This window comes from Plecotus auritus (genome assembly GCF_963455305.1).
Source record: "Plecotus auritus genome assembly, chromosome: 9".
Lineage (NCBI taxonomy): Eukaryota > Metazoa > Chordata > Mammalia > Chiroptera > Vespertilionidae > Plecotus > Plecotus auritus.
The window spans coordinates 47,554,895-47,567,692 of record NC_137783.1 but is presented as its reverse complement, the minus strand read 5'-3'; the positions used below and the strand labels follow the sequence as shown (position 1 = coordinate 47,567,692).

Genomic DNA, 12,798 nt, shown 5'->3' with positions numbered 1-12,798 from the left:
TCTCACCTTTATTGCCCAGGCCTATGAAAAGCAGGTAATTTAGTTCTTAATTCTCTCTAACTTGTGTCTTTTCTCTCTTCCACACATAGGCCATTGCGTTACCATGCTCCCCTATAAGTACCATTGACCCAGAGCTCTTCCCACAGACCTCCCTGGCCTTGAGGCTTTCTTGATCAATGGTTCCAGCCCTGTTGGGCCAAAGGCTCTGTCATTTCTTTCCCTTCCCAAACATTTGAGTAGATCTACCCAGCTTTCTGGAGTCACGAGGAATCTGGGTTAGAAAGTAAACTCGGATACAATTTCTTTCCTTTTCCCAGAACAATTTTTAGGTATTTTCAATCCAGCAGCCCCTGAAAAACTCTGTTTCTAAAATTGTAATCAGCAAGATGCTGAGGAATGATGGTTGACTCTCCTCTCAGTCACAGCCACCTTCTTGTTACCTCCTTACTGGGTCTGGATTTCCCTGGAGGCTGCCTCTATGGGGAGATGGCATGTTGGAGCAGCTTACCATGCTCTGTCTGTCTGTGTCAGCATCCAGGCCCCACTGCCCCTGGCTGCCTTGATCTGCCCTCTGCTAAGACCTCATGTTCTCACAGGTAATAGAGAGATTGCAGGCATGGGAAACAGTAGGGACCCTGAAAACCTCCTTCCCCTGTCATACTCTGCCATGTTCCCTGTCCCTTCACTGCTACATGGATGCTATTGGTGATTACAATTTGTGTATTAATGGTTTTTTATATGAAACTAGAGGCCTGATACACAAAATTCGTGCAAGGGGCTCGGCCCTCACAGCCCCAGCTGCCTCGGCCAGCCTTCATAGCCCCAGCCGGCTCTTGCAGCCCCTCACAGCCCCAGCTACGTCTAGAAGGTCATCTGGAAGGACATCCAGAAGGTCGTTTGGCTGTTTGGTCTAATTAGCATATTAGTTCTTTATTATATAGGATACTAGAGGCCTGGTGCATGAAATTCATGCACAGGTAGGGTCCCTAGGCCTGGTCAGCAATCAGGGCTGATTGGGGCCTTTTGGCTGCCGGCTGGGGCCTTCCTTTGTTCCACGCCGCCCCCTGGTGGTCAGTACATGTCATAGGGCATGTTTTTATTGATTTTAGAGAGAGAGGAAGGGAGAGGGAGAAACATCCATCAGCTGCCTCCTGTATGCTCCTACTGGGGATCAAGGCCACAACCCGGGAAAGAAGTCAGTGACCTCATGGTGCATGGGACAATGCTCAACCAACTGAGACACCCCGGCCAAGATGATACTTTCTTTTCTTTTTTTAAGAGAGAAGAAGGGAGAAAAGGAGAAAGAAACATTGATTTGTTGTTCCACTTACATTAGTTGATTCTTGTATGTGCCCTGACCAAGGATTAAACCCACAATCCTGGTGTATTGGGATGATGCTAGAGGCGACCAACTCAGTCAGGGAAACATACTTTTATTATAACATTTATCACATTGAATTGCGGTCATGGTTCTGTCTCCTTCACAAAGTTGTGAGCTCCTTGAAAACTAGGACTATGTCCCACTCATTTTTGTATTCCAGCATCTAAGAGTACCTGATATCTAGGTACTTAAACTTTTTTTAAGATTTGTTGAATGAATCGCAAAGGGACTGCAACGTCAGAAGGGGGCGTAGGTTATCTTTTCTCCCAATGTTGCTACTTAAAACTCAGCAACCGTACTGATACATGCTACAACATGGATGAAACTGAAACACATTATGGGAAGTGAAAGAAGACTGTCACAAAAGACCACATATTATATGAGTCTATGTGTATGAAATGTCCAGAATAGGAAAACCTATAGAGACAGAAAGTAGATTAGGGGCCGATGAGATTGAGGAGAACAAGAGAATTACTGCTAACGGGTTTATTTGTTTGTTTTTTGAGATGATGAAAATGTTCTAAAATTGACTGTGGTGAGTGTTGCAGAACTCTGTGAATATGCTAAAAATCTTGAGTTGTATACATTAAATGGGTGAGTTTTTTGGTAAGTGTATTATATCTCAATAATACTGTGGGTTTTTTTATGATTTTTAATTGATTTTTTAGAGAGAGAGGAAGGAGAGGGAGAGAGAGAGAAACATCCATGTGAAAGTGAAATATCAATAGCCTGCCTCCTGCACGCCCCCTACTTGGGATTGAGCCCACAACCCCACCATGTACCCTGACCAGGAATTGAACCAGCAATCTTTTGGTGCAGGGGACAACGCCCAACCAACTGAGCCACACCAGCCAGGGCAAATACTGTTTTGGGGGAGTTTTTAAATTATTTTATTTTTAAATTTAAAAAATAATACTGTTATTTTAAAAATAGCTCTCACTGCCAAAGCCGGTTTGGCTCAGTGGATAGAGCATCGGCCTGCGAACTGAAAGGTCCCAGGTTTGATTCCGGTCAGGGGCACGTACCTTGGTTGTGGGCACATCCCCAGTGGGAGGTGTGCAGGAGGCAGCTGATCGATGTTTCTCTCTCATCGATGTTTCTAGCTCTCTATCCCTCTCTCTTCCTCTCTGTAAAAAAATCAATAAAATATATTTTAAAAAAATAGCTCTCACTGTGTCTGATTCAAAGGGAAGTCTCAAATGTTTTCTGCTAGGGAAGAAGGTGGACACACTGGGGGTGAGTTTGGAGAGGTGCACACAGGGATGTGGTTGTTGTGGAGGGTTGGTTTGAGGAACGCAGAGTATAAGTGGAAATCAAGTTGAGTCCTGATAATGGAATGGTCTACAGAATATTTCAGAAGGAGGAGTTCTGGTGAAAACGGAAACCACTTCAATGAAATCAGGTTTCAACAAAAAAGGCTGAGGTTAGCTCGAGAAGGTGGTTTTACTTTGAAACTGGTGGCTCCGTGTGGTCTCCTTTAAGAGGAAAGGACTATAATCTAGGTAGGGGGTTGAAATCCTGATGCACTTACCCTGGACCCCCAGCATCCTTGAAGTAGGGACCTCGGAAGGAGGGCCGCTCTCCTTTCCTCAGTTGGGCCCTGCTGACAGGTCAGATGTCATCTCAGTGCTTGGCTTGGGCACTCTGCAGACAGCTGCCTGGCTCTGTCACTTGCCAGCTGCATTGCCTTGAGCAAGTCACTCAACCTCTCTGTGCCTCCATTTTCTCTACTGTAAAATGGGGCCAATGATAACACCTTCCTTCTATGATTTTTGTGAGGATTAAACCAGATAATATGTGAAGAACTTAATACAGTGTCCAGTGCATGGTGACCACTGGAAGAAGGCACTCCCTACAGTGAGGGACAAAGTAGTGTCTGGAGCCATGAAACTGGTTGTGGAGAAGTCGCTGATGTCTGCCAGCCCTGAGTGACGTCCACAATTCAGGGAAGAGGCAGCAGCTGGCTGGGGGTCGGGGTGGTGGCTGGGAAATGGTCTGAAGAGAGTTAGCAGTGTCATTGCTCAATCCAACCAGTGGAGCTCACACTTCCTGTTTTCAGTGTCTGTGAGCCCTGATGCTAGAACTGCTCATGTTGGAACAGGATCTTCTTGGCCCCTGGCGGGGAATGCAGAGGTTGAGCAGCAACTCAGTCTGGGCTGGGCCCCTTAGCTTCACAGCACGCCTTTTCTTTCCTAGCAAGTTTCAGCTCACACAAAACACACCAATGCAACCTAGGGTGGTAGAGGGGAGTGGGGTCCATTCAGTTCCACAAGAATTTACGTGGCTTTGTGATAATAGTCACTATTTTTGTGCCTTTACTGGGTGCCAGGATTATGCTGAGAGATTTATGAATTCATGAATCCTTATAATAATCCCAGGAGGTAGATAGTATTACCTCTTTTAAGATGAGGAAACAGAGGCACAGAGAGGTTAAGATTATTTCCTAAATCACACAGCTAGTGTTAGAGCCAGGATTCTAATCCTGGCCACCTGACTCCAAAATCCATGCTCTGAAACCACTACATCATACTGAATATGACAACGTGCTAGATTATGGGGATTAAAGACTGAATATTTGGGCGCTTTCCCTCCACCTGCAGTGGATGGTCAGTCAGCTTCCTGATCAAAAGGAACAAGCAGACGTACAGCAAGGAACCCAATAATCTGAAGGCCCGCAACTCCTTTGGCTACAACAGTGTGATTCACTGCAAGACAGTGGGGGTGGAGCCTGCGGCCCACGGCAAAGGTGTGGCGGTCGTCATGAAGTGGAGAATCGGGTAGTGAAAGCCGGCCATCTCCTACGTGCGGACCACCATCAACAAGAACGCAGGGCCTGGCACATGATCCACAGGAACAAGTACCGCCCGGATGGTCCATGGCCGCCATGCGCAGGGCCAGCTGCCCCCTGTGCAGCCAGAAGCCCGTGAAGGTGAGGAGGAAGCGCCGCCCCACCAAGAGCTCCTGAGCACTCTCCACTCCCAAAGCAATAAAGGTATCAGCCAACTTTCCAGAAACAAAAACAAAAAGCTGAATACTCTGGGTCCTTGCCCTCGTGGGGCCCTAGGGAGCCCAGGAGACCTGGCACCCCCAAACTCCACGCAGAAAACTGTGCAGAGAACACATGCTGGCCACATCTTGAATTTACTGGGCACTTCACATAATCTGGCCAATTGTCCCCAAAAGATATTCACTCAGGGTGCTTATCGGAAACACCTGAGCTTTCCAAACCCACAAAGCCTGGCACCAGCCCTGGCCTGCATCACCATCTCTGTAGGTGGAATATAGGCACGCATATTTTTTAAAAGGCTCTCAGGTGACTTGGGTAAGAAACACTGCCAAACCCATTAACATCGCTTGGAAACTCCAGTATTTGGGCATCCAACCCTGTCTCCCAGCCTGCCTGCTATACTCTAGTTCTTTAGAAGCTGATGTTTGGTTCAAAACATATGCTCACCTCCATTAGGATACTAACCAGTGTCAGACTCTGAGCCACCTGATCGTAAGAATAGCAATGGCAGGTCATGAGCTCCATTAACATATTGAGAAAACTCAGCACTAGCCCCACACAGTTAATGGGCAGTTATGTTTTCTGTTCCCTGAATGCCAACAGACTCAGCTGGGTTTTGGCTCAATAATTTTCACTCATGCAGGTGTTCTGCTTGGTTGAGGTCAGCCCTGGGGTTGTTGGGGGCAGAGTGAAGAGAATATGGTGAGGCTAATACTAAAGAGGATCACCATGCACAGTTATACAAGATGTGCACTGCGCCAAAGCATCAGGCTAAGGAGGGCATTGGGGGTTGATACCCAGCCTGCACACCATTGACCAAACGGTGGGTCCCTGGCTTACAACTCCTTTTGTGCCTATGTGCTGTGGAGGGCCTAACCTAGAACTCTCCTACCTACCTCCCAACGCCCCATTAACTCCAGAGATGCAGCCCCAAAAGAAGCTCTGGGGTATATGCCACCAAGGTCATTTTCTGCTTTTTATGATCCCCAACTCCCTCCCATACCAACACCAGGGAAGAACAAAAGTCTTTAGAAAAATCACATTTTATTAATCATCTTTATTCAAATTTATAAAAATAGATATAAATAAAAATAGCAGAATATAATTATTAAATATTCAGTGTACAGGAGTGGTCCTCACCCCACTCAGTGAGGATTGGATGCATTTGGCTGAAAGGTCAGAAGGGATAACTGTCCAAGAAAGGGACATTTATGTGATAGTGAAACTGAAATTTTAATGCTGGTCACGAGCCATGCCCAGAATGATACATTCATAGGCATCATCACATGGGAGACGCAAGAAGCCCCAGGAGTGACCCATGACCTCTCCTAACAGATCATTCTATGTGGCATCATAGTCCATACAGTTTAGGGAAATATCTAGATGTGTAGTTAGACACAGGAACACCAGCTCTTACTCATTCTGACTCCTCACAGCCTGAGCACAAGTGTGCAAATATACACATGCATATATAATATTTCCTGATACATTCATGTAATGTCAGAGCCCTACCCTCAAGTTATTAATGTCCCTGCTCCCCAAACCACTGTTCCCACATTGGCCAAGCTCCCTCAAGAGACCTCAGTTCTGTTACACTTCCTAATTGGGAAATGATTCATTTCCCAATAATAGGCCTCATGAATGTCCTCTGTTGGGGGAGCTACCTCTCCTACCCATGCATAGAAGATGTCATTTTTATCTCCAGAAAAAAACAAACTACTAGTCAGTACCATCCTGGATCAGGACCACCCCTCCATCCTGGCCAGAGGGGATCTGGGCACCCAGCACCCAGTCCTGAATCTGAGGATAAAGCCATTGTTGCTCACCCTGGTGGGCAGCACAAGCAAAACCATCTCTGCAGAGCCCGTCTTCCTCAGTCCCTTCCTTATATGTGGCTGGTGCAGATGGAGCCACTGCAAAATGACGGTCACGTGGGAGTGGGTGATGCTCCTCTCCTCCCTTGGCTCCCTGGGCGCCCCCAGAGGGCTAGGCCATTCAGAGGGCTAGGCCATTCTCTTCCCCGGTGTTAGTGCGGATCCAGGACAGGTAGCGTGAGACCCTCGTGTAGACACCCGGCTTGTCCTTCATGGCACATTCACGGCCCCAGCTCACAATCCCAGTCAGAGTCAGGCGGTCTTGGATGGAGCAGACCAGGGGCCCCCCTGAGTCTCCCTGTTAAGCCAAAAACACAAAAAGTGAGCCCTGGAAGAAGTTAGGAAGCGGGCCATCGGATCCTACTACCCAATCATACCCAAAAGAGAAGGGAGAGTTTTCCAAAGTCCAAGTCCTTAGTGACTCCCCATTTCCTACCACATCAAGTTCAAAATCGTCTGGATGGCTTTCAAAGCCCTATTATCTGCCACTATTCCACCTACATTCCCAGATCCTATCTCTCTCCCATCCTGGAATATGCTTTGCTCACTCTCATTTTTGTATCTTGCAGCTGAAATGCTCTCCAGTCTTCCCTTTGCCTCCTCAAATCCCTGTTGAGCCACATTCTCTTTACAGCCTCCCCTCCGTGACCACCTATTTGGCACTCAGCTCCCTCTCCTAAACATCTGATCATTTATAATTAACACCACACTCTGAACACTGAGCTATATTATTTTCTATTGTTTCTTCTCAGTCCTCCTCTCTCCTCCCCATCTGAAGTGCCTAGCACAGAGACAGGCTGACAAGTGTTTGGTAAAAACATAAGAATTGGTTTAAACCTAAAACTTGAGCTCCTGAGTCTGGCTTCTTGCGGCTTTGGCTGGAGAGGCTCAAGAGCCCTGGAGAGATTTGGGGATAATGGAAAGAAATGCTTAGAACTCTCACTTGGCAAGAATCTGTTTTCCACTCTGGGTCAGCAGCACACAGCATTTTGGTGGTGACCTCAGAGCCATAGTAGTGGGGCTGCTGACACTGCCGGTGGGAAATCAGTTCCACAAAAGTCATTTTCAGCTGCTCTGGATAGAGATAGTCGGCTAGATGGAAGAAACGTGGAGAATTTTACATTATGATGTGTCTGCCCAGCCTTTCTACTGGGACTCTCTGCCAGGGAGGGGACCAAATAGTATTCCTACCAGGGAAAGCCCCTATTCTTTTCCCACCCAAATCTGAGTTTTTACCCCAGTTATAGCCCCTCACCCTCCACTTATTTACCTTTATGGTTCATCATTCCCTAAAAAATGATCCCCACTCCATCTCTGGACCCATCTGCTACCTCACAATGCTCCTCTCTATCTCCACAGTCCTCCCTTAATCAAGCGGAGCTCCCTTCCAGGTGACAACACTCCCCCAGGACCCCTCAGCCAGCCCCAAAGGTCACTTACAGGTATTCTCTTTTCCAAAGCCAGCGATCTCACAGCTTGTGCCAAAACGAGCATCTCCATACATTGGGGGCAGGCAGATGGTCTGTATGGACCGGGATGGCTGTGCACACTGGCCAGAGTCAGAAATGATCTTCAGCAAGGCTGGGGGAGGGGGAAGAGGTCAGAGGGGAAAGATCACCAGCTGGTCAGGAGGTCACCATCTCTGCCCTCCAAATGCTGAGGGAGCAGCTGTCTATCCCTAGGTCAGTTAGGGTCAGAGGTCATCCTGGGAGGTGTGCTGGTAGGATGAAACAAGTTTCCCTTGTCCCATGCCTCATGGGCTTTGTTCCAGCCACTGACAAAGGCGTGGGCAGCCAGGCTCCTGCACACAGCTGTATGAGAGGTTTTTTCCCTACAAAAAGCCCTGACTGAGGTAGCTGGGCTGAAATTCAGCCCAATGCTCTGTCAGAGTTCTCTATCCTGGGACAGAGTCCGCCTCCAACAAAGGAAGGGGCATCCCAGCCTAAGCCACTGCCCACAGGGCCACTGCCACTCAGGGAGGGGCTACCTGTTTGGAAATTCAGGGACTCTACAGGGGAGCACCCTAACCTTCCTCACTGCTCCCTTTGTTGTGTAAAGCAGGGTCTTCAGGTTCCCTGTCAACCTCAACTTCCCACTTGAGTCTCTTTTTGAACCCCTCCTCTCTGGGTCATCCTCATGATAGCAGATGAGGGTTTTCTACTCACCTATATCATTGTGGTGAGCAAGAGAGTCAGCGCTGTAGTCCTCATGCAAGATGAGCTTTTCCACCTCGAACTTCATCTCCCCCGGTGTATTGGCGTTAAGCTTTGACCGACCCAGGTAGACAATGTAGTCCTGCTTCTTTTGGTAATTACTGTGGGAAAGGAGGTCCTGTCACTTCTGAGCCCTCCCCACCACAGTGACCTGGGAGCATCCTTGTCCCCAAGGCTATGGGCCACATGAAAGGGCTGAGAGGGGAGAATTGAAGTGAAATCCTTTGCCAGAAAGGAGAAAGGGATGTGTTTGGGGTAGGGCAGGAGGGCCAGGGAGCAGAGACAGAGGGACGTACATGAAGCAGTGTGTGGCGCTGACCACCCAGCAAGGACTGATGAGGCTGCCACCGCATACGTAGGTGACAGAACCTCCACGGTGCTTCCTATAGATGGCTGCAAACCAAGGCTGGTTCTCAATGCTGGTGAATTCTCCCCCAACAATCTTAAAGCGGGGCCTCAGAGCCTTCTGACCACACTGAAACTCTGCTTTTGCTGGAGGATTTCTTCCTGAAGGAGAAAGAGAGGGGTGTCTTGGGAAGATAGGTAGGATAAAGTGTCCCTCTCCTCATCCTCTGACCTCCCAGTTTTGGGGGGCCAGGCAGGCCTCCCTCCTCATCCCTCCTGTGATGGAATCAGAGGACATATGAATGCATCCCCTTTCACCCACTATCATAAACAGGTAGGTGACACTCACTTGAAGAGCAGTCGTTCACCATGCACTCTTGGATATGCTGCTTTAGGCCAACCTGCACATAGCACCAGGGCCTTTTCTGGTTGTCTGGGTTCCTGGCAACACAGACGGGAAAGGGGTGTCATTTCAACAGAATGTCTTTCCTGCATCCTCCCCTCCAAGAAAGACTCAACCAGAGGCCTTGCTATTCTCATGTTATGGCCAGCACTCTGGAAGCACCAGGGCGTGTTCATAAGGGCTTCTGTGAGGCCATGGGGAAGGTCCTTGCTGCCCCCACCTCACCTGCAGTAATTGTGTTTCCCCAGGCCCAGCTGGAGAGCATCAGGTCTGCGGGCATGATACGTTTTCAGAAGGACATTGGCAGAGTTCCAGGCCAGGCAAGGCCGGCCCATGAAGTCGGTGTTGGCCTTCCCTCGGTAAGAATGACCATTTCCACGGTAGCAAGTTACCAACGTATCTATGGAAGGATGAGAGAATATCAGAAAGAGAAGGAGCCGAGACCGGTTTGGCTCCGAGGATAGAGCGTCGGCCTGCGGACTCAAGGGTCCCGGGTTCGATTCCGGTCAAGGGCATGTACCTTGGTTGTGGGCACATCCCCAGTGGGGGGTGTGCAGGAGGCAGCTGATCGATGTTTCTCTCTCATCGATGTTTCTAGCTCTCTATCCTTCTCCCTTCCTCTCTGTGAAATATCAATAAAATATATTTAAAAAAAAAAAAAAAAGAGAGAAGGAGGTTCAGACAGGCATTTTAGAGATCATGCCAGGCCTCAGTGACTTCAGGCCTGGTAGAAGACACTAGAAAGAGTCTCCTTCCATCCCACTTCACATGTGTGCAGCCACAGCTTACAAGACAATGTGTGTTTACGTGTTTGACTCTGCCCTCCCAATGCTGAGGGAGCAGCTGTGTATCACTAGGTCAGTTATGGCCAGAGGTCATCCTGGGAGATGTGCTGGTAGGATGCAAGGATGATGCCCCCCACTCCACCTCCACCTCCTACCCCCTGCCTGCTCTTGCATCCTACTCATCTCTCCCTGCCCCCAAATCTCTTGTGCCCCCTCCTCCCAGATAGAGTAAGGCTCTCCATACCTATCTCACAGTGCTCCCCCTGGAATTTCTTTGGGCAGTTGCATCGATGAATGTTGGAGAAGTACTTGTAGGACACACATGTGCCTCCATTCAGACAGCCACAGTTTGCTGAAAATCACAAAGGTGGGGGTGGGTAAGCAAGGAGCATGGGAGGAGGTAAGGGGGGAGCCAGCCCTGCATCAGGGACAGGGAAGGGCTGTCTCCTGAGGCTTCTCCAAGATCTTTGTGCAGCCAGATATTGTGCAAGGGGTGGATACTCACATGCACCAGATTCTACATGAAGATCATGGCTGTCCTGGAAAAGACAGGGGGAGGGGAAAAGGTCACCAAAGGTCCCACGCCCCTCAGGGGCCTCAGGGTGTGGATAAACTGGCCCCAATCCCAAAACTCATCCTTCCCTACAGCTTCCTCTCTCCTCATTCTGGTCATATCTAACTAGCCCTCAAATGGAAGATCGATCAGAGGTTTCCAGAGAAGAGAAGTGGATTGACTCAAGCAAGCTTCACAGATCAGGTGGCAGCAGGCTGGGGCCGTTCCAAAGGCTTCTTCCTCTCTAGCCTGCAAGTGCGAACTCCCTTGGTTCTCCAGGCCCCCTCGGCCACACCTGTCCTTTTTCCCCGGAGGGTCTGGCCCTGCTGTGGATGGGATGGCGGGGGGGGGGGGGGGGGGGGGGGAGGGGGGGGAAGAGGGGCAGCTCCCTACCAGCCCCTGCCTTCCCCTGGCGTTGTTCGGGGGTCCTGCAAGCCCCCTCCCACCGCCATGAGTCAAAGCAGGGAAGCCGCTTACTTCGCAGTTGCTCACGACCAGAGCACAGAGGAGCAGGCACACCCGCGGGATTCTCATGGTGGCGAGGCTGGGGCTCCGGACAGCGGCCTGCGCGGGAAGGAGAAGTCAGGGGAGACGCCGAGGAGTGAGAAGCGCGCCGCCGGGTGGGAACTGCAGCTCAGGGCAGTGCCCTAGGTCACCTGCGAGGCGAGCCCGCGGTCGTCTCTCCTCTCTGGGATTCAGGGGCTCGGCACCGCCGGGACCGGGACCCGCAGGGGACGCATGGGCACGCGGAGCGGAGACGGCGCGCAGCCGGGCAGCCGGGTTGGGGGAAGGGAAGCCTCAGGAGCGGGGCGCGCATCCTCCCAGCGCCGCAGGGGCAGCCTGCACTCACCAGCAGCGGCGGCGGGAGCGGCGCGGACGGGAGGACGGGGTGCTACTCGCCGGGCTCTGGGCTCCGGTCTCCCCGCTGTGAGCCACCCCGCGGCGCGGGCTGTATATTAAGACCCGCCCAGGCGCTGGCCCCGCCCCGGCCCGGCCCGGATCGTCCCGTCCACTCCCTTCCCCTCCCCGCCCCGGGAGCCCGCCGCGACCCGGACCCTGCGAGCTTCCTCGACTGTGACTGAGCGTGAGCAGCAGCGCGGTCCCGGCGGTGGGGACGCACGGGGTCTGAACTGATTGATACAGAGGCACCTACATCCCCAGGCCTGGGCCCCGCCCAGGGCAGCCCACCCACCCACACACACCCAACAGCGGAGAGGAGGGCCACTGGGGAGCTCTGATGGCTCCCCTGTGCAGCTCTGATGCCTCCCCCCAGGTCCCTAGGTCCGCTCTTCTCCAACCTTTCCGCCTAGGCCTCCACCTGCCCAGGAGAGTGCGTGAGAACCCTGGGCCTCATGGCTGTGAAGTCTTTTTCTCAGTGTGCAAGTGCACATGTCACGTCCTCGCTGAAAACACAGACAAAACACTTGGTAATAGAGGCTGCTTATGTCGAATGCCGGCTCTCCCCAAAATTATCAACACAACCCGTGGATGAGACAAAGCTGAGACGTCGGTGAGGGAGTTTGGTAGTGTCTGAGGAAGGGGGAAGGCGAGGTCGGATTTTATTGAGAATTTGCAGTTTGGTCTAAGGGACATTCTTTGGAAGTGAGGGCTGGTTTGGCGGGGCATTGAGCAAAAGGAAAGTGAGGACTTGATAAGGATTGGATTGGGGTCGTGATACAATATTGTAGGATTGTGAAAACAAAGTCTTAGGGCACAGACTGTTGATGCTTTCTTTCTATTGAAGTGTTGATGGGTCTTTCAGGAAGTTCCTATAATGAACAATCCATTTATTAATTTTTTTGTTTTAAATAGATTTTTATTGATTTCAGAGAGGAAAGGAGAGAGAGATAGAAACATCAATGCTGAGAGAAGCATTGATCAGCTGCCTCCTGCACACCCCCTACAGGGGATGGAGCCCACAACCCAGGCATGTGCCCAAATCCTGAGCTCCTGGTTAATTGGTGGAAGCTCAACCACTGAGCCACACGGGTGGGACTGAGCAATTAGTTAATAAAGACAATGGAATAGTAAAGTCTTATCGATGTAGACAGTGAGCTGCAGAGGGGTAGGAAGTTCCGTTTTCACCTGTGAGGAGAGGAATTGGGGAACTGGAGGACAAGAAAGAAAAGATTGCTTTAACACTGTTTAAGTTTTTGAAAACACATCTTTGTATCAACCATTCCAAAAAGATAATGACAGATTTTCAAATGCATGTTTATTTCGTGTTCTACTTCATC

The 12,798-nt window shown here is 50.3% G+C and overlaps 1 protein-coding gene and 1 pseudogene across 3 annotated transcripts; one reads left to right on the top strand and one right to left on the bottom strand.

The window, feature by feature from the left end:
• The first annotated feature begins 3,265 nt into the window (after positions 1-3,265).
• Positions 3,266-4,346, top strand: LOC308233506 (large ribosomal subunit protein eL28-like; annotated as a pseudogene). The gene is made up of 2 exons: positions 3,266-3,309; positions 3,948-4,346. The product of its transcript is annotated as a large ribosomal subunit protein eL28-like (transcript).
• Positions 4,347-5,418: 1,072 nt separating this feature from the next.
• On the bottom strand, positions 5,419-11,553 carry PLAU (plasminogen activator, urokinase). Of its 2 annotated transcripts, none has more exons than XM_080640553.1 (11): positions 11,412-11,553; positions 11,039-11,125; positions 10,514-10,547; positions 10,253-10,360; positions 9,449-9,623; positions 9,170-9,261; positions 8,772-8,982; positions 8,428-8,576; positions 7,703-7,843; positions 7,206-7,354; positions 5,419-6,560 (listed from the first exon to the last, which is right to left on the bottom strand). In XM_080640553.1, the coding sequence occupies exons 2-11, from the start codon at positions 11,093-11,095 to the stop codon at positions 6,384-6,386; spliced, it is 1,293 nt and encodes a 430-aa protein (XP_080496679.1). In that variant the 5' UTR covers positions 11,096-11,125; positions 11,412-11,553; the 3' UTR covers positions 5,419-6,383. The 2 variants fall into 2 exon arrangements, with proteins under 2 accessions (XP_080496679.1, XP_080496680.1); XM_080640554.1 differs by having other exon boundaries at positions 11,218-11,490.
• Positions 11,554-12,798: the final 1,245 nt, after the last annotated feature.

Excerpts from the sequence above, each read along its gene's own strand:
- PLAU (XM_080640553.1), bottom strand. The coding sequence starts at position 11,095 with ATGAGAATCCCGCGGGTGTGCCTGCTCCTCTGTGCTCTGGTCGTGAGC. Across the intron at positions 10,548-11,038 it reads TGGTCGTGAGCAACTGCGAA|GACAGCCATGATCTTCATGT; the intron begins GTAAGCGGCTTC and ends TGTCTTTTCCAG. Across the intron at positions 9,262-9,448 it reads GGGAAACACAATTACTGCAG|GAACCCAGACAACCAGAAAA; the intron begins GTGAGGTGGGGG and ends CTGTGTTGCCAG.